Source organism: Brachyistius frenatus, unplaced genomic scaffold, assembly GCF_029030835.1.
Source record: "Brachyistius frenatus isolate BFR_SWC_R1_liver_20210118 unplaced genomic scaffold, ASM2903083v1 Contig_349, whole genome shotgun sequence".
NCBI classification, from domain to species: domain Eukaryota; kingdom Metazoa; phylum Chordata; class Actinopteri; family Embiotocidae; genus Brachyistius; species Brachyistius frenatus.
The window spans coordinates 245,001-265,769 of record NW_027210948.1 but is presented as its reverse complement, the minus strand read 5'-3'; the positions used below and the strand labels follow the sequence as shown (position 1 = coordinate 265,769).

Sequence of the window (20,769 nt, the reverse complement as noted above, 5' to 3'; positions counted from 1 at the left end):
TCTGATTGGGACTCTGAGCGTGTGCTCAGACTCGGTTGTGTCGACGCCGATGATCCGACCTCTGGTTGAGTCGTGTTCGCCGTGAGTGTAGTTTCCAGAGTTTCCAGATTCACAGTTTCAGTCTGAAGCAGCGAGCGAGGCTTCGTGAATGTGAGCGCTGCTCGGGGACTCTGCGTCAGGATGTAATTTTAATGAGATTAACATTTGGAGCGGATCGAGTGGAGGACTAATGGGACGCTCCGCCGCCGCTCCGGATTAACATCACAGGAAGTTTGCAGGGAGGAAAGTCTCAGACTCGATAAGAGACGACACTCGGGTGGCTTTTTATCGGGTTTCATTTGGTTTGAACCGACAGCGAGTTACAATCAGGTGTCGACGAAACATCCTGCGACACAACAGTTGTTGAAAGAACAAACGTGTCGGTCGACTGTCAGAAGAACACAATATAATATTCATAACTCTGTTCTCATTAGTCTAAAATCAGCTGAAACTCAGCGTCGTAGTGTTTTCGTGACCTCAGAATGAGCCTTTATATCTACGCACTGAGCGGGTCTTCTTCCACGGAGCCGCCATGTTGGACAGCCATGTTTTCTACAGGAGCCCAGAAGAGACAAACCAAAGTCTGACTTGACAGAAAGACTTTCTTGTTCTTCACAAGTTTCAGATCAACATCTTACACTCCTGAAAATGAGTGTTCAGTTGGTTGCAGTATGCATCCTCACCACCGGAGGGCACTAAAACCTGCAAATTGACGGATTCTGTAATGATCATTTTCATTAAAAAAAAAAAAAAAAAAATGGATTGTTTTTTCAATTTATGGATTGATTAATTGAGTTTATGTTCAAACCTTAAAACTTGTAATAATCAAATAAATCGGATTGGATTGTTTCAGAAGCTGGAATCACTAATTTTATTGTGTTTTTCCGAAAAGTCACTGTCAATTAACTTTAAGTTAATTAAACTTTAAATAAATTAACTTTTTATCGTTGTGATCAAAACATTTTAGATTTTACGTCAGCTTTTCTTTAAAAAAATTCGATGTTATTTGCAAAGTTTTAAGTTTTAGTTTTTTTTACGTAAACTCGCGTGAATTTGTAAAAAAAAATAGCGATTCAGTTTGTTTTTTTAGGGAACTTCTACCGACTGAAGAATCGTTATGTAATCACCTCCTGTGATAACAAACACGCCACATACATATATTAATTCTCTACTTTTTTTTTTTTTAAATGGAGATGGTTTTGAATTTGCGTTGATGACTGCGATCCCGTGACCGTGGCGTCCTACAGGGACTGTCAGATAGATGAAAGCTTCTCCTCTGGCAGTGATTAAAGCTTTAAAGACTCAGAATAACATATTCAGAAGAAGCTGAAATAAAGTATGTTCGCACTTCGTCAGCTTCGGCAGTTTGAAGGTTGTTCGGCTGTGAAGTTCGACACGTTTCTGACTCGTCTGTCGGCTCTAAAAATAAAAGCGCTGTGATGGCGCCTGCAGACAGAATTCAGGGTTTATCACACCTCACAGGAAAGGTCACAGTTACAGTGTTGAACGGTTGCGTTATTAATGCGCAGCTGTTTCTGAATCACACTGATTATCTGCCGGCTCCTCGGCGCTTTAATTTATCAGGAGCCTCGTTCATCCTGCTGGAATATCATGTTAGAAAACTCAAGTGATGGAGTTAATATTTCTAATATTAGGATGTAAATGTTTTGCATGCAAACGATGATTCATCCCAACAAAATAAAACTACAACCTCCTCCTGGTTGTTTCCTCCACCAGTCTGTCCGTCCAGACTCATATCACATCTGCAGTGAAGACTTTGCAGGAATTTGTCCCAATAAATCTGACACTAATTGGAAGGTAGGGTAGTTGCCATGACAACAGACGATTCTTCACACACATGTTCGGACACGACACGCAGAAGATCTTTACAGTCACACGTTCAGGATGTGACCACGTGGAAGACGGTCGCCGTCTGTCCTTCTGTGAGCCATGTTCACGGGAATGGGAGGGACAGGGGGTCACGGTGACCTTTGACCCCAAAATTGAATCAGTTTATCCCTCGGTCCAAGTGAACGTTTGTACCAAATTTGAAGAACGTCCCTCGAGGCGTTGTTGAGATATCGTGTTATCGAGAACGGGTCGGATGAATGAGAGGAATGTGATGTCACGGTGACCTCAAAATGTAATCGGGTGGACAGAGAGACAGACATGAGGACAGACAGGTGGACAGACAGGTGGATAGACAGGAGGACAGACATGAGGACAGACAGGTGGACAGACATGAGGACAGACAGGTGGACAGACAGGAGGACAGACAGGTGGACAGACAGATGGACAGACATGAGGACAGAGAGACAGATATGAGGACAGACAGGAGGACAGACTGGGACGTGTGTGCGTCGTCCACCTTGATCTCATTGTTGATGTTTTGCTGACTCATCCCTTCTGACTGTGGATAATCTTGTGTGTTCATATTTTCTCTGTGCACATCAACCATCAGACTAAAAACAGGAACTATGAAAACATCGACCAACAGAACTTTGACTTCAGGAGAACACCCAAGGTATCAAACTGCATGGTCACATGATGCACGCCGCCCAACCAATCTCTGAGCTCGCCCAGTAGTACCGAACACCAGTTTAGCCCCGCCCACCCAGAACCCAGCCGGCTCCAGAGATAGACTCTTATCCTGGTGGCACCATCTTTTCTTTTGGTTTCTCATGAACTCCTGCACACCGGGGATGGGTTTACACTGGCAGGAGAGACGCCCTTCCTCTTCCTCACCCCCTCCTCCTCCCCACCCACTCCTTGAGTTCCCTCCATGCGGAGGGTTGCATGCGGCCCGGCTGCAACTGGGCTCGGTCTGCAGGTCTGAGGAAACTCCGCCCACCAGGATCCTCTCACTCCTCTGCAACATCAAACTCCTTTTCTGTTTCTGTTGGGAAATGAACCACTTTCTGCTCCCCTCCTCCTCCTCCTCCTCTTCTCCACTCAAATCTGTTTTAATTTGCGGTTGCATCAGCGCTCTCTAACATGCACGTCCCTGATTGGTTGGTTGGTTGGAGTCTTGAAAGCGCCTCAGTTTGCATGTGCCACCACACCGCGCACAACTTTTTTGCCCCTCCTTCTTTTGTCTTCCAGCTTTGACTTTGAGTTTTATTTCAGTTCAGCAGATCTCGAACACTTTTTGTCTCCATTTTGTTTTTGGCTCCGCCCCCTCATCCCGTGGTAGCGTGGGTGAGAGGGAGCATGGTTGAGGTCGGGGTGGTTGGGGAGGGGAGTCTGGCGGTTCACTGCTAACGATGTCTGTCCTACGATGTGTTCTGTGGTGTTTTGTTCTGCCGTGTTTCTCAATGTCCTCCGGTGGTTCCGGTCCGTTGGCGCCGGGCTCTTCCAGGCCGAGAAGGTTCTGCTGTTCAGCCCAGAAACCAACCTGACGGCGCTGCTGCTGGAGGCCCGAGACCTAGAGGCCCGAGTCATCATCCTCTCTGCCAGGTTGGTACCATATGTTTGGAACTGGGGGGAAGCAGGGTGGATACCATGGTAACATCACTGTCTTTGGTTGGGGTGTTCTTACTAGGTGGTTACTATGGTCTTACTAAGTGGTTACTATGGCCTTACCAAGTGGTTGTTATGGTCTTACTAGGTGGTTACTATGGTCTTACTAGGTGGTTACTATGGCCTTACTAAGTGGTTGTTATGGTCTTACTAGGTGGTTACTATGGCCTTACTAAGTGGTTGTTATGGTCTTTCTAGGTGGTTACAATGGCCTTACTAAGTGGTTGTTATGGTCTTTCTAGGTGGTTACTATGGCCTTACTAAGTGGTTGTTATGATCTTTCTAGGTGGTTACTATGGTCTTACTAAGTGCTTGTTATGGTCTTTCTAGGTGGTTACTATGGCCTTACTAAGTGCTTGTTATGGTCTTTCTAGGTGGTTACTATGGTCTTACTAAGTGGTTGTTATGGTCTTTCTAGGTGGTTACTATGGCCTTACTAAGTGGTTGTTATGGTCTTACTAGGTGGTTACTATGGCCTTGCTAAGTGGTTGTTATGGTCTTTCTAGGTGGTTACTATGGCCTTACTAAGTGGTTGTTCTGGTCTTCCTAGGTGGTTACAATGGTCTTACTAAGTGGTTGTTATGGTCTTTCTAGGTGGTTACTATGGTCTTTCTAGGTGGTTGCTATGGCCCTACTAAGTGGTTGTTATGGTCTTTCTAGGTGGTTACTATGGCCTTGCTAAGTGATTGTTATGGTCTTACTAGGTGGTTGTTATGGTCTTTCTAGGTGGTTACTATGGCCTTACTAAGTGGTTGTTATGGTCTTTCTAGGTGGTTACTATAGTCTTACTAAGTGCTTGTTATGGTCTTTCTAGGTGGTTACTATGGCCTTACTAAGTGGTTGTTATGGTCTTTCTAGGTGGTTACTATGGTCTTACTAAGTGCTTGTTATGGTCTTTCTGGGTGGTTACTATGGCCTTACTAAGTGGTTGTTATGGTCTTTCTAGGTGGTTACTATGGCCTTACTAAGTGGTTGTTATGGTCTTTCTAGGTGGTTACTATGGCCTTACTAAGTGGTTGTTATGGTCTTACTAGGTGGTTACTATGGCCTTGCTACTTTCTAGGTGGTTACTATGGCCTTACTAAGTGGTTGTTATGGTCTTACTAGGTGGTTACTATGGCCTTGCTAAGTGGTTGTTATGGTCTTTCTAGGTGGTTACTATGGTCTTACTAAGTGGTTGTTATGGTCTTACTAGGTGGTTGCTATGGCCTTGCTAAGTGTTTGTTATGGTCTTACTAGGTGGTTGCTATGGCCTTGCTAAGTGGTTGTTATGGTCTTACTAGGTGTTTGTTATGGTCTTTCTAGGTGGTTACTATGGCCTTACTAAGTGGTTGTTATGGTCTTTCTAGCTGGTTACTATGGCCTTACTAAGTGGTTGTTATGGTCTTTCTAGGTGGTTACTATGGCCTTACTAAGTGGTTGTTATGGTCTTTCTAGGTGGTTACTATGGTCTTACTAAGTGGTTGTTATGGTCTTTCTAGGTGGTTACTATGGCCTTACTAAGTGGTTGTTATGGTCTTACTAGGTGGTTACTATGGCCTTGCTGAGTGGTTGTTATGGTCTTTCTAGGTGGTTACTATGGTCTTACTAAGTGGTTGTTATGGTCTTACTAGGTGGTTGCTATGGCCTTGCTAAGTGGTTGTTATGGTGTTACTAGGTGTTTGTTATGGTCTTACTCGGTGGTTACTATGGCCTTACTAAGTGGTTGTTATGGTCTACTAGGTGGTTACTATAGTCTTCCTAAATGGTTGTTATGGTCTTACTAGGTGGTTACTATGGCCTTACTAAGTGGTTGTTATGGTCTTTCTAGGTGGTTACTATGGTCTTACTAAGTGGTTGTTATGGTCTTTCTAGGTGGTTACTATGGCCTTACTAAGTGGTTGTTATGGTCTTACTAGGTGGTTACTATGGCCTTGCTAAGTGGTTGTTATGGTCTTTCTAGGTGGTTACTATGGTCTTACTAAGTGGTTGTTATGGTCTTTCTAGGTGGTTACTATGGCCTTACTAAGTGGTTGTTATGGTCTTACTAGGTGGTTACTATGGCCTTGCTAAGTGGTTGTTATGGTCTTTCTAGGTGGTTACTATGGCCTTACTAAGTGGTTGTTATGGTCTTCCTAGGTGGTTACTATGGTCTTACTAAGTGGTTGTTATGGTCTTTCTAGGTGGTTACTATGGTCTTTCTAGGTGGTTACTATGGCCTTACTAAGTGATTGTTATGGTCTTACTAGGTGGTTGCTATGGTCTTACTAGGTGGTTGCTATGGCCCTACTAAGTGGTTGTTATGGTCTTTCTACGTGGTTACTATGGTCTTTCTAGGTGGTTACTATGGCCTTACTAAGTGATTGTTATGGTCTTACTAGGTGGTTGCTATGGTCTTACTAGGTGGTTGCTATGGCCCTACTAAGTGGTTGTTATGGTCTTTCTAGGTGGTTACTATGGCCTTGCTAAGTGATTGTTATGGTCTTACTAGGTGGTTGTTATGGTCTTTCTAGGTGGTTACTATGGCCTTACTAAGTGGTTGTTATGGTCTTTCTAGGTGGTTACTATGGCCTTACTAAGTGGTTGTTATGGTCTTTCTAGGTGGTTACTATGGTCTTACTAAGTGCTTGTTATGGTCTTTCTAGGTGGTTACTATGGCCTTACTAAGTGGTTGTTATGGTCTTTCTAGGTGGTTACTATGGTCTTACTAAGTGCTTGTTATGGTCTTTCTAGGTGGTTACTATGGCCTTACTAGGTGGTTACTATGGTCTTACTAGGTGGTTACTATGGCCTTGCTAAGTGGTTGTTATGGTCTTACTAGGTGGTTGTTATGGTCTTTCTGGGTGGTTACTATGGCCTTACTAAGTGATTGTTATGGTCTTACTAGGTGGTTGCTATGGCCTTACTAAGTGATTGTTATGGTCTTACTAGGTGGTTGCTATAGTCTTACTAGGTGGTTATTGGGTTTCTTGTGTGTGTGTGTTTGGAGGGCCGAGTGTTGTTTACGTGTTTTTGGAATAGACGCTTCTGTGCTCCAAGGTGGTTGGCTGGGGGCGGTTTGGGGGCAGGGCTTCTATGGGTGGTTGTAAAGGTGTTATTCGGTGGTTTTTCAGGGTTTTAGGTGTTTACTACAATCAAAGAAAGATTAACAGACCAACAGAGATCCATCCATGAGTGTTTACCTGTGTGTGTGTGTGTGTGTGTGTGTGTGTGTGTGTGTGTGTGTGTGTGTGTGTGTGTGTGTGTGTGTGTGTGTGTGCGTGCGCGTGCGTGTGCTTGCAGCGAGGACGAAGCTGCGGCCGTGTATAAAGCAGCCCGGCAGCTCAACATGACCGGCTCCGGTTACGTCTGGCTGGTCGGGGAGCGAGAGATGACCGGCAAAGCTCTGAGTGAAGCTCCAGATGGTATGTCGGCCGCCGCCTCCTCTTCCTCACTCTTCCTCCTCCTTCTCTGTCTGTCCCAGCTGTGCTTCCATCCAACTGTCACACGTATTCTCTGCAAAGTTCAGGAAGAAGTGCCTCTCTGTAGTTGAAAGCTGGCAGACAGACAGCCGTGATGAAGGAAACAAACTCGTCACCTGCAGAGAAAAAAATAGATCAAACCTCCTTTTGACAGCTTTGTTTCTATATTTGTGCCGTTTTCAGCAGGACGTCGCGTCACATTTAAAAATCTCTTCTGTGACAGTAAACAAGGTCGCTCTGCAGGGAACAAAGTGAAGAGAAACGAGCTGCAGGGAACAAAGAGAGGAGAAGTTTATTTATACGGCGCGCATCACGAAGAGCTGCACGAAAGACGAGGCTGATAAACTCTGAAGGACCCATTAAAGGGTCATTTCAACGTATTCCCATGAATATGTCACCAGAAATGACCCTTTAATGACCTTCATCAGGTGGTGCATAATTACCATATGGTTGCTATGGCATCAGGCGGCAGTTGCTAGGGAGTTGCTAGGGGGTTTGGGTGTGCAGGGAGAGACGCGAGGCGTCTTCTCAAGAGTCAGATGCGAAGTCACACACATGTGGCACGCGTATGTTCAGACTCAGAGTGACTTCCACTTCCTGTTTTCTATCGTCCTTTCAAAATAAAAACTCCAGAGGAACAGCCAGTTCAGAAGCTGCCTGAGAATCTGTCTGATTTTAGGTTTCCTTCAGTCTCACAGTGATCAGGTAATATTTACCTGATTACCCATGATGCTGTAGGGCCATATGGGTTTTAAAAGGTGCAGTTCTGTGATTGGCTGAGGTGCTTCAGTGGGCCCTCAGCTGATTGGATGGAAGCCCAGCTGCTCTCTGTCTCTCTGGTAGAGCTGTAGGTCTGGGATGAAGGAGGCTCCTCCTCATCCTCCCTCTCCGCTCGGCGCCCCGGTGTGTTTCTCTCTCTGGGTTCTTCTGACCGCTGGTTGAACGTTTAAACATTGAGGTCCAACAGAACCGTGTTTAAAGGTTCCTAACCGCTCCGTTCTTTTCTGGCTCATTGTAACTGTGTGGCTTTAAATGTGTCTAACATCTTTTTGTTTGTTTCATTTTCTATAGTGTGTGTCGTCCGCCCGCCCGTCTGCCCGTTCGTAGACAAGCCAATAACTAATGCTGCTATGTACGGGGGAGGGGGTTGTATTATTCGGGTTGGGTGGGTTTGGGGGAGGGCGGGGGGAGGGGGATGATAAACAGCTAGTGTTGCTGCGGTTACCGTGACGTGTGTCCAATCGAACACTGGTAAGATGCCGCCACTGCTTCCTGTTACCTGCTTGATGCTTTCGCCCTTTGCCATTGGTCAATACAGGCCCCGCCCACTGCAACATGGAGCTATGGGGCGGGGTTTATTGAGTGCTGATTACTCAGTCAGCCAGGTGACGGCGCACGGCCCAAAGTTTACGGACACCCTTCTACTCAACCCGCTTCCTGGTTTTGTTTTGATACCGAGTGAAGCTCCAGTTTCTGGTCTATAACAGACCCTCAGCTGGTTCTGGTCTGGATCGGACCCTCAGCTGGTTCTGGTCTGAATCAGATTCTCAGCTGCAGAACCTGAAGAGAGTTCTGATGTCAGGATTAATTGAATATCATAATAATAATAATAATAATAATACCAGCTGATATAAAACAGACCATCGCCCTACTCGATCAGAACCGCGACCCGGACAGCGCTCCATGGCGGCGGTGGGCATCGCCCCTCTGGCTGCTGGGTAATCGGCCCCCCCCGCTCTGTTGCCGTGGCGTTTTGTCTCAGAGAACATCCTCACCAGCCGAACACTGCACTCTTAAAAATGATGTGTGATTTTTCCACGTCGTCCGCCGAGCTGCAGGCGTGTCGAAAAATAATCCATCATTTTCCCGAAGAGTGGAGCGCAACTCACCGAGAATAATCCTCAGCGGTTTGTCTCCGCGTCTGGAGGTTTTATTTTAGGGAAACGTTTCAGATCCTTTTAATTTAACGTTTAAAAAACAATCAGACTCTCAACACTTTCTGTTTGATTTATTATTCATTGTTTTACAAACAGAGACAAGATCATGTTTCAGCCGCCCTGAAAACGTCCGCTGATGTTCAGCTTCATCATTTCTTAATAACCAGCTGCAGATTAGAAGAATATATTTCCACAACAATTCTGCACATTTTGGTACGAGTTATAAGGAAACTGTACATTGCTATGGTTACGTTATTATCATTATTAGTTTGGGACATTCTCAGTTCTGTATTCACTGAATATAATCAGAATTTTGGATGGTTAAAAAGGGGATTTTACAGCTAATTTATGGAAATGTTCTTCAGAATCAGCTGCTTTTTATCTGTAAATGACAAAGTGAAGTAAATCGCCTTCTTGTGGATATTCACCACGTTGGAGCTGTAAATTAACTCAGCCTCGAGTTCATGACGTTGTTTACTGACGTTTAACAGAAAGGTCAGAGGTCATGGCAGTTCATGTTCTGGTTGGATGTGGGGCTGATTTTCTCATCTGATATGAAACAGAAATCCATCCAGAGTGCAGCAGCATTAGATCACAGCCTGTAGGTTGGGTTTCATACACGTGGTGGACAGAATAACGTGAACAGCGTGATACAACAACAGCTGGTGAACAGCTGATCGACGCCTGAAGCTCCTCGTGCTGTTGTTGGATGCGTCAGGTGTTCCGTAATTGTGTCCACCGCCTGTAGACCACGTTGTTTCTGAAACGATTCCCCTAAAAGGAAACCTGTGGAGCACAACTGCGACATTCTGGATTTTGATGTTGTTTTACTTTATCAGACATTCGTCACGTTCAGAGGAAAATGTTTCCGCATCCGGAGCTAACGTGTTAGCATTGTTAGCATTCCTTACCGAGCTCCAGTGGAACAACATTAGCCAGCTGTTTAAATGTTAGCCAGTTGTTTTAACATTAGCTAGCTGTTTAAATGTTAGCAAGCTGTTTAAATGTTAGCCAGTTGTTTTAACATTAGCCAGCTGTTTAAATGTTAGCCAGTTGTTTAAATGTTAGCCAGCTGTTTTAACATTAGCTAGCTGTTTAAATGTTAGCAAGCTGTTTAAATGTTAGCCAGCTGTTTAAATGTTAGCCAGCTGTATAAACATTAGCCAGCTGTTTAAATGTTAGCTAGCTGTTTTAACATTGGCCAGCTGTTTAAATGTTAGCTAGCTGTATAAACATTAGCCAGCTGTTTTAACATTAGCCAGCTGTTTAAATGTTAGCCAGCTGTATAAACATTAGCCAGCTGTTTAAATGTTAGCTAGCTGTTTTAACATTGGCCAGCTGTTTAAATGTTAGCTAGCTGTTTTAACATTAGCCAGCTGTTTAAATGTTAGCCAGCTGTTTTAACATTAGCCAGCTGTTTAAATGTTAGCCAGCTGTTTTAACATTAGCCAGCTGTTTAAATGTTAGCCAGCTGTATAAACATTAGCCAGCTGTTTAAATGTTAGCCAGCTGTTTAAATCTTAGCCAGATGTTCCTGGTGGTTTCGACGGGGAATGCTAACAGTGTTAGCCAGCTGTTGTGGGTTAGCCTAAGGACAGATGTGGACGCTTTTCTTCGCGGCGTGACGAGTTTCTGAAGGAAAACAGCAGACACGGTTCAAAACGTCCCAGTGAGGCTCATCTGTGTCGAGACAAACGGCTGGGATTGAAAGAGTGAACTCCCAGCATGCAGTTTGGTAGAACTGAACACTGATCTGCCGCCTGATGCCCCGAGTGTGTGTGTGTGTGTGTGTGTGTGTGTGTGTGTGTGTGTGTGTGTGTGTGTGTGTGTGTGTGTGTGTGTGTGTGTGTGTGTGTGTGTGTGTGAGAGAGAGTGTGAATTACACTGAAGCACTTTTTAATTACTTCTGTAAAGTTCAATTAAAGTGTGTGTGAGAGATTTCAATTAACGTATTTGAATGAGGGCAGATTTCAGTCGGCAGCTTGTTTAACTTCCTGCTGGTGTGTGTGTGTGTGTGTGTGTGTGTGTGTGTGTGTGTGTGTGTGTGTGTGTGTGTGTGTGTGTGTGTGTGTGTGTGTGTGTGTGTGTGTGTGTGTCTGTCTGTGTGTGTGTGTGTGTGTGTGTGTGTGTGTGTGTGTGTGTGTGTGTGTGTGTGTGTGTGTGTGTGTGTGTGTGTCTGTGTGTGTGTGTGTGTGTGTCTCTGTGTGTGTGTGTGTGTGTGTGTGTGTCTCTGTCTGTGTGTGTGTGTGTGTGTGTGTGTGTGTCTCTGTGTGTGTGTGTGTGTGTGTGTGTGTGTGTGTGTGTGTCTGTGTGTGTGTGTGTGTGTGTGTGTGTGTGTGTGTGTGTGTGTGTGTGTGTGTGTGTGTGTGTGTGTGTGTGTGTGTGTGTGTGTGTGTGGTGTGTGTGTGTGTGTGTGTAGGCCTGCTGGGCCTCCAGCTGATAAACGGTAAGAACGAGTCGGCCCACATCTCCGATGCCGTGTCCGTGGTGGCTCAGTCTCTGCAGGAGCTGTTTGAGAAGGAGAACATCACGGAGCCGCCGCGAGGCTGCGTAGGAAACACCAACATCTGGAGGACCGGCCCGCTTTTCAAACGGTCAGTTTTATTTTTCATGATTTTTAATTGCCGGCACAGCAGTGCAGTGGTTAGCATGGTCGCCTAACAGTAGAAAGGTTCTGGGTTTGAATCCCGGCCTTCCTGTGTGAGTCTGCAGGTTCTCCGTGTTCCTGCGTGGGTTCTCTCAGTTCTCCAGCTTCCTCCCACCATCCAGAAACATGCTATCAGATTAATTGGTGGTTCTACAAATGTCCCTGAGGTGTGAATGAGAGCGTGAATGGTCTTTGTTTCCGTCTGTCTCTCTGTGTTGTCCCTGTGATGGACTGGTGACTTGTCCAGGTGAACCCTGCCTTCACCTAATGTGAGCTGGGATAGGCTCCCCCTCCCGTGAACCTGTTCAAGATAAAGCGGGTATAGGTAATGGATGATTTTTAATGATTGGAAAGTTGTGACATCTCATGAGGCTACAGAGGAACCAGGAGATTGAGTTTATATCTTTAACATTTCAAAGGGTTGTCTTCTGGTCAGACACAACGTAAACACACAAAACAGTCGACTGGAATAGACATTTTTTAATTCCTGTGTCTACAGGATCCGGTTAATCGCTGGTTGGTCTCCGGTTAATCTCCGGTTGGTCTCCGGTTGACCGCCGGTTGACCTCCGGTTGACCTCCGGTTGACCGCCGGTTGACCTCCGGTTGGTCTCCGGTTGACCGCCGGTTGACCTCCGGTTGGTCTCCGGTTGACCTCCGGTTGGTGTCCGGTTGGTCTCCGGTTGACCTCCGGTTGGTCTCCGGTTGACCTCCGGTTCGTCTCCGGTGGACCTCCGGTTGACCTCCGGTTGGTCTCCGGTTGACCTCCGGTTGGTCTCCGGTTGGTCTCCGGTTGGTCTCCGGTTGACCTCCGGTTGATCTCCGGTTGGTCTCCGGTTGGTCTGCGGTTGGTCCCCGGTTGACCGCCGGTTGACCTCCGGTTGGTCTCCGGTTGGTCTCCGGTGGACCTCCGGTTGGTCTCCGGTTGACCTCCGGTTGATCTCCGGTTGACCTCCGGTTGATCTCCGGTTGGTCTCCGGTTGACCGCCGGTTGACCTCCGGTTGGTCTCCGGTTGACCTCCGGTTGACCTCCGGTTGGTCTCCGGTTGGTCTCCGGTGGACCTCCGGTTGGTCTCCGGTTGGTCTCCGGTTGACCTCCGGTTGGCCTCCGGTTCGTCTGCGGTGGACCTCCGGTTGGTCTCCGGTTGACCTCCGGTTGGTCTCCTGTTGACCTCCGGTTGGTCTCCGGTTGGTCTCCGGTTGACCGCCGGTTGACCTCCAGTTGGTCTTCGGTTGGTCTCCGGTTGGTCTCCGGTTGACCTCCGGTTGACCTCCGGTTGGTCTCCGGTTGGTCTCCGGTGGACCTCCGGTTGGTCTCCGGTTGACCTCCGGTTGGTCTCCGGTTGATCTCCGGTTGATCTCCGGTTGACCTCCGGTTGACCTCCGGTTGGTCTCCGGTTGACCTCCGGTTGGTCTCCGGTTGACCGCCGGTTGACCTCCGGTTGACCGCCGGTTGACCTCCGGTTGGTCTCCAGTTGGTCTCCGGTTGATCTCCGGTTGACCTCCGGTTGATCTCCGGTTGACCTCCGGTTCGTCTCCGGTGGACCTCTGGTTGACCTCCGGTTGACCTCCGGTTGGTCTCCGGTTGACCTCCGGTGGACCTCCGGTTGACCTCCGGTTGGTCTCCGGTTGGTCTCCGGTTGGTCTCCGGTGGACCTCCGGTTGACCTCCGGTTGACCGCCGGTCGACCTTCGGTGGACCTCCGGTTGATCTCTGGTTGACCTCCGGTTGATGTTTAGCAGCTGAGTGTCTTTTTGTCCTGCTGCCACCTTCGATGAGCCTTCGGAGGTTTTTTGCTGAATGTTTTTGTTTTTGTCAGAATACTGAGTTCAACTCTGAGGCTCCATTATGAGGTTTGTGTTCGTACTTGAACGGAGTTCATTTTAAACATCACTGCCGTTGATTTAAAAGCTGCTGTTCTGTGTTTTAGGATTTTCTATCTGTTAATTAAAAATGTTGATAAATACATGGAAACACACTTGCTTTGTTCACATGATGTATGTTACTAAAATAGACTTTTATAAAAGCTGCTGGTTTTTAATGAGTGAAAATATATATATGTGGACTTTAAAGAACATTTATTTATTTGACCAAATACTCGTTTCGTCTTAGAGCAACAAGAGACACAATATATGCAATGTCCTAAGTTTCACGCGGATAAATAAATAAATGAACGTATGTTTAATTCATGTTTATATTTAATTATACATGTTTCTTCTTCAGTTGTGATTTTACTTGACAAGTTCTTAGTATGAAGGAGAGGGATGTAAAATCAGGAGGCAGAGGCTGTGGGAAGAGCTGACATTAAAGACATTAATAATAGATGGATGATATAAAGATTCTATTGTTTGTTATTCTGGATTCTGCTTTTTGACATTGTGGTTAATTTAATTGAGCTGTTTTCATGTAGTGAACCATTACAGAAAATGGAAATCTCTGCATTTCACTCTGTTTTAAATAACATGACGTTTGTTTTCTGACGGACTCTCGCCGCTGTCCTCTGAAACCCTCGTATCTCCAAGCGCTGCGTGACCTCCGGCGCTTCAGGCGTGTTCCAGTTAGTCCGGCGTGATAATCTCAGAGAGGAGTCGCCTCCTTCGGCTGGAGACACCTCACCGATCCAATCTGATTCAACTTCAAGACGGACTGACACAACTGGGATAATGAACTCCCCTGTCACTCCTCCTCCTCCACCTCCTCCTCTTCCTCCTATGACCTATATAGACCACCAGTCCAGTTGAATCATGATTATTCACGCTGTACAGTATCGCAGATAGCGTTTCTATGGCAACGCAGCAGCATCACGTTCACCTGTTTCAGAGCGACTGCCTAAATCGGCGTCATGTGACCTCTCCTGTCCTCTGATTGGCTCCTCAGGGTGCTGATGGCATCTAAGTACCCGGACGGCCTGACGGGACGGATCGAGTTTAACGACGACGGCGACCGGCGCTTCGCCACCTACAGCATCCTGAACTACCAGCAGAAACCAGGTCGCCTCGTCCAGGTCGGAGTCTTCAACGGATCGCAGGTACAGTGCACCTGTCACACCTGTAACACCTGGTTATACACCTGGTTACATACCTGGTTATACACCTGGTATACACCTGGTTATATACCTGGTTACATACCTGGTCATACTCCTGGTATACACCTGGTTATACACCTGGTTATACACCTGTAACACCTGGTTACATACCTGGTTATACTCCTGGTATACACCTGGTTATACACCTGGTTATACACCTGTAACACCTGGTTATACACCTGTAACACCTGTTTATACACCTGGTTATATACCTGTTTATACACCTGTAACACCTGGTTATACACCTGGTTATATACCTGTAACACCTGGTTATACACCTGGTTATATACCTGTAACACCTGTTATACACTTGGTTATATACCTGTAACACCTGGTTATACACCTGGTTATATACCTGTAACACCTGGTTATACACCTGGTTATATACCTGTAACACCTAGTTATACACTTGGTTATATACCTGTAACACCTGGTTATATACCTGTAACACCTGTTTATATACCTGTTTATACACCTGTAACACCTGGTTATATACCTGTAACACCTGGTTATATACCTGTTTATACACCTGTAACACCTGGTTATACACTTGGTTAAATATCTGTAACACCTGGTTATACACCTGGTTATATACCTGTAACACCTGGTTATATACCTGTTTATACACCTGTAACACCTGGTTATACACCTGGTTATATACCTGTTTATACACCTGTAACACCTGGTTATACACCTGTCACACCTGACTATACACCTGTAACACCTGTTTATACACCTGTAACACCTGGTTATACACTTGGTCATATACCTGTAACACCTGGTTATACACCTGGTTATATACCTGCTTATGCACCTGTTTAAACAGCCATTCAGTCAGAAAGAAGTGAAGGTTATTGATGACATTGTCGCTGAGTCGCCTCACAGCTGAGCTGAGACTTTAAAGAGAAACATGATGTCGTCAGGGAGTCTCTGAGCATCTGTCTCTTTAAATATGGATGAAAAGATGAAGTATGATGCTGTCATTTAGTCAGCCTGTCACAGTAAGACCTGCAACAACATTACAACCTGCTGTGTGTGTGTGTGTGTGTGTGTGTGTGTGTGTGTGTGTGTGTGTGTGTGTGTGTGTGTGTGTGTGTGTGTGTGTGTGTGTGTGTGTGTGTGTGTGTGTGTGTGTTTCAGGTTGTGATGAACCCTCAGAGGAAAATCATTTGGCCTGGAGGAGAGACAGAGAAACCAGTTGGATACCAGATGTCAACCAAACTGAAGGTACCACTGTTACTATAGTTACCGCTAAAACTACGACTTTTCCCATCATCGTCTAATAAACATGTTTGCAGTCAGGATGTCTATGTAAGATGTTTATTGTTTGTTTGTTTGTTGTTTGCGTGTTCAGATCGTGACCATCCATCAGGAGCCGTTCGTCTACGTGAAACCAACGAAGAGCGACGGAACGTGTCAGGAGGAGTACACCGTGAACGGGGTCCTGATCAAGAAGGTGATCTGCACCGGACCCAACGGGACCATCCCAGGTACGCACACCTGAACCGGGTCTGACGGGTGCAGTACCGCTAATGTCCACCAGGGACTGCCTCCCAAACATGAACGCGTGTGTGTGTCCAGGTCAGCCCACCGTACCTCAGTGTTGCTACGGTTTCTGCATCGACCTGCTGATCAAGCTGGCCATGAGCATGAACTTCACCTACGAGGTTCACCTGGTGGCTGATGGGAAATTTGGCACGCAGGAGCGCGTGAGTATCCGAGTGTGTGACGTCACGTCACGTGATCACAGTGTTCGCTGCTGTCGTCCTGGTTCGGTAGAAACAGTAGAAAAAGGTTGCGTCGTCGTTTTTGATGAGAGACCTGTCAGGTTAGGTGTGATGTCATCAATATGGCCGCCGCGCTGATGCGTCGCTGCGGTGACCGGCAGCAGCTGATGAAGGTGTCTTTGTCTCTGGACTGATGATGTCACCACGTCTCTGTGACCTGTTTGTTAATTCACTAGCAGCATGTCACTGAGGCTTGTTGCCATGGCGACCACCGCTCCGTCCCTGACTCTGACCTTGCTGAGGCTGAGAGACATTTCATCACTTGTCTGCTCCTCTTCCTCCTCCTCCTCCTCCTCCTCATCTTCATCCTTCTCTTCATCCTCCTCCTTCTCTTCATCTTCATCCTCCTCTTCCTCCTTTTCATCTTCATCTTTATCATCCTCCTCCTTTTCCTCCTCCTCTTTCCTGCTCCTCTTCATCTTCATCCTCTGTCCCCTTCTTCTCTCTTTACAGATTTATTTCCAGTTAAACTCGTCTTTATTTTCTTCAGTTCTGATTTAATTTCAAAATAAAACTACAAACCTCTGAATGATAAACTAAATACATCAAATAATTCAGCTTTCTGCTGATCAACCAGTAGAACCAGAGGAACCAGTAAAACCAGTGGAACTAGTAGAACCAGAGGAACCAATAGAACCAGTGGAACTAGTAGAACCAGTGGAACCAGTAGAACCAGAGGAACCAATAGAACCAGTGGAACTAGTAGAACCAGAGGAACCAATAGAACCAGTGGAACTAGTAAAACCAGTGGAACCAGTAGAACCAGTGGAACCAGAGGAACCAATAGAACCAGTGGAACTAGTAAAACAAGTAGAACCAGTGGAACCAGTGGAACCATAGGAACCAATAGATCCAGTGGAACTAGTAAAACCAGTGGAACCAGTAGAACCAGTGGAACCAGTAGAACCAGTGTAACGGACCTGTGGTTCTCCTCCTGCAGGTGAACAACAGCAACAAGAAGGAGTGGAACGGGATGATGGGCGAGCTGCTGGGGGGGCTGGCCGACATGATCGTGGCCCCGCTCACCATCAACAACGAGCGCGCTCAGTACATCGAGTTCTCCAAACCCTTCAAATACCAGGGACTCACCATCCTCGTCAAGAAGGTGAGCCGGGCCCACAGAACCAGAACTAAACCACTTAGACTGTTAGGACATGAACCAGGAACCAGAACAGGAACCGGGATAGGAACTTAAATTAATAGAATAAACGGTTGAATCTTCATCTTTAACGTAACCGTGGAGATGAACTTCATCGTTAAATTGACGACTGATCGGCTGCCGACAGGAAGATCAAAGAGGATCTGACTCTGAGTCTGATCAGATGAGATTATTGATCGAGACGCCTGCAGACGAGATGTCTGTACAGAGTGATGCCTCGTTAACGGGAAACAGCTGATCGGAGCCGCCGCCGACCCGTCAATTAGATCAGAGAGTAGACGAACTACCGATGACGGACAGACGATCAGAAGGTCAAAGTTCACAGATAGCAGAGTTCAGGAGGATCAATCAGTCTGATCTGATGATGTCAGGTGATGATGATGTCCTCTGTGTTCAGGAAATCCCTCGCAGCACTCTGGATTCATTCATGCAACCGTTCCAGAGCACACTGTGGCTGTTAGTCGGTCTGTCGGTCCATGTGGTGGCAGTGATGCTTTACCTATTAGACCGGTTCAGGTAGACACACACACACACACACACACACACACACACACACACACACACACACACACACACACACACACACACACACACACACACACACACACACACACACACACACACACACACACACACACACACACACACACACACACACACACACACACACACACACACACACACACACACACACACACACACACACACACACACACACACACACACACACACACACACACACACACACACACACACACACACGATGACAGGACACTATTGGACCTTTAGTGAGTCTGTGCAGGTTTGTTCTTCTTTCCGTTGAAGTGCGTTGCAGAATGAAGTGTAATGATGTCATCACTGTGCGTCCGCAGCCCGTTCGGAAGGTTCAAAGTGAATAGTGAAGAAGAAGAAGAGGACGCCCTCACCCTGTCCTCCGCCATGTGGTTCTCATGGGGAGTACTGCTGAACTCTGGGATCGGAGAAGGTAAGCTGATGACCTCACCTGTCCCCCCCAACCCTCCTCCCTTCCACATAGGTAACCTCACCTGTTGGTTGTGTGCAGGAGCTCCGCGGAGCTTCTCAGCCAGGATCCTGGGGATGGTGTGGGCGGGGTTCGCTATGATCATCGTAGCGTCGTATACTGCCAACCTGGCGGCCTTCCTGGTGCTGGACCGGCCTGAGGAGCGCATCACTGGCATCAATGACCCCAGGGTGACCAAGGACACACACACACCTACACACACACATCTACACACAAACACACACATCTACACACACACACCTACACGCACACATCTACACACACACCTACACACACACACACATCTACACACACACACACACACACATCACACACACACACACACACACACACACACACACACACACACACACACACACACACACACACACACACACACACACACACACACATCTACACACACATACACACACACATCTACACACACACACATCTACACACACACACACACACACACGCACACAAACACACACTCACAACTGGAGATTTCATCGACAGAACACGTCTGGTTTGTTCAGTGTGACCTCTAGATCCCAGTTTGACCTCTAGATCCCAGTGTGACCTCTAGATCCCAGTTTGACCTCTAGATCCCAGTGTGACCTCTAGATCCCAGTGTGACCTCTAGATCCCAGTGTGACCTCTAGATCCCAGTTTGACCTTGCCACCTGTTGTTTCCAGCTACGTAACCCATCAGATAAGTTCATCTACGCCACAGTGAAGCAGAGCTCGGTGGACATCTACTTCCGTCGGCAGGTGGAGCTGAGCACCATGTACCGGCACATGGAGAAGCACAACTACGAGAGCGCTGCCGAGGCCATCCAAGCTGTCCGAGACAAGTAGGGCGTTCCTTCGGCCGTCGCGGCGTTCGGGTGTCTCCGTCTGTCCGTGTCTCTGTCTGTCCGTCTGACCGTGTCTCCGTCTCTCCGTCCTCCCGCAGCAAGCTCCACGCCTTCATCTGGGACAGCGCTGTGTTGGAGTTCGAGGCGTCGCAGAAGTGCGATCTGGTGACGACAGGAGAGCTTTTCTTTCGCTCCGGCTTCGGGATCGGAATGAGGAAAGATAGTCCGTGGAAACAGAACGTCTCTCTGGCGATTCTCAGGTACCAAACACCTCCTGACTCCTCCTGACTCCTCCTGACACCTCCTGACTCCTCCTGATACCTCCTGACTCCTCCTGACTCCTCCTGACACCTCCTGACACCTCCTGACTCCTCTTACTCCTGACTCCTCCTGTCTCCTCCTCCTCCTGACACCTCCTGACTCCTCCTGATACCTCCTGACTCCTCCTGACACCTCCTGACACCTCCTGACTCCTCTTACTCCTGACTCCTCCTGACTCCTCCTGTCTCCTCCTCCTCCTGACTCCTCCTACTCCTGACTCCTCCTGACTCCTCCTACTCCTGACACGTATCGTTGTCTCTCCACAGTTCTCATGAGAATGGCTTCATGGAGGATCTGGACAAGACGTGGGTTCGATACCAGGAGTGCGACTCGAGGAGCAACGCGCCCGCGACCCTCACCTTCGAGAACATGGCAGGTAGGAAACAGGCCTCGGGTTTCTGACCCCGACCCTCCTCACCTGTCCTCCTCACCTGTCCTCCTCACCTGTCCTCCCCAGGAGTGTTCATGCTGGTTGCCGGCGGCATCGTCGCCGGGATCTTCCTCATCTTCATCGAAATCGCCTACAAACGGCACAAAGACGCGCGCAGGAAACAGATGCAGCTGGCCTTCGCCGCGGTGAACGTGTGGAGGAAGAACCTGCAGGTACCTGACTCCGCTTCTCTCACCTCTACTGAGCAGCGCCCCCCGGTGGGCGGGAGCTGCTCCGCTCCTCTTTCTGCTGCTGCTTTTATCTTCTTCCGCTCTGCTTTGTTTGATTTTTCTAGGAAGTAAATGTTTGAAAGAACGATAACGTCGGTGCTGAACGAGCGCCGGCTCTTCAGCGCTTTAACGTGTTTGTTGTCGGTCATTTTTACTTTTCAGAGGGACTGTGTTTGTGTTGTTTTGCTCATATTGAATGCAGCTGTAGCTGAACGAGCTAAAGGTCAAAGGTCAACGCACTACAGGATGACATTTAGTTCGGTCAGAGTTTGGATGAACGGAAAACAATCAGTCA

The 20,769-nt window shown here is 47.3% G+C and overlaps 1 protein-coding gene across 4 annotated transcripts in view; it reads left to right on the top strand.

The window, feature by feature from the left end:
• The window catches only part of LOC138636056 (glutamate receptor ionotropic, NMDA 1-like), a 43,137-nt gene that overhangs the window by 9,952 nt on the left and 12,416 nt on the right, over positions 1-20,769 (top strand). For 2 of the 4 annotated variants that reach the window (XM_069723870.1, XM_069723867.1), the window contains exons 5-20: positions 2,501-2,563; positions 3,398-3,495; positions 6,820-6,941; positions 11,355-11,529; positions 14,459-14,609; positions 15,807-15,893; positions 16,021-16,156; positions 16,248-16,375; positions 17,394-17,558; positions 18,010-18,128; positions 18,485-18,597; positions 18,676-18,824; positions 19,333-19,490; positions 19,592-19,753; positions 20,081-20,190; positions 20,272-20,417. In XM_069723870.1, the coding sequence (XP_069579971.1) occupies positions 2,501-2,563; positions 3,398-3,495; positions 6,820-6,941; positions 11,355-11,529; positions 14,459-14,609; positions 15,807-15,893; positions 16,021-16,156; positions 16,248-16,375; positions 17,394-17,558; positions 18,010-18,128; positions 18,485-18,597; positions 18,676-18,824; positions 19,333-19,490; positions 19,592-19,753; positions 20,081-20,190; positions 20,272-20,417 (2,082 nt within the window). The remainder of the gene's footprint in view (positions 1-2,500; positions 2,564-3,397; positions 3,496-6,819; positions 6,942-11,354; positions 11,530-14,458; positions 14,610-15,806; positions 15,894-16,020; positions 16,157-16,247; positions 16,376-17,393; positions 17,559-18,009; positions 18,129-18,484; positions 18,598-18,675; positions 18,825-19,332; positions 19,491-19,591; positions 19,754-20,080; positions 20,191-20,271; positions 20,418-20,769) is intronic. The other 2 variants (XM_069723871.1, XM_069723868.1) reach the window with 1 other exon arrangement.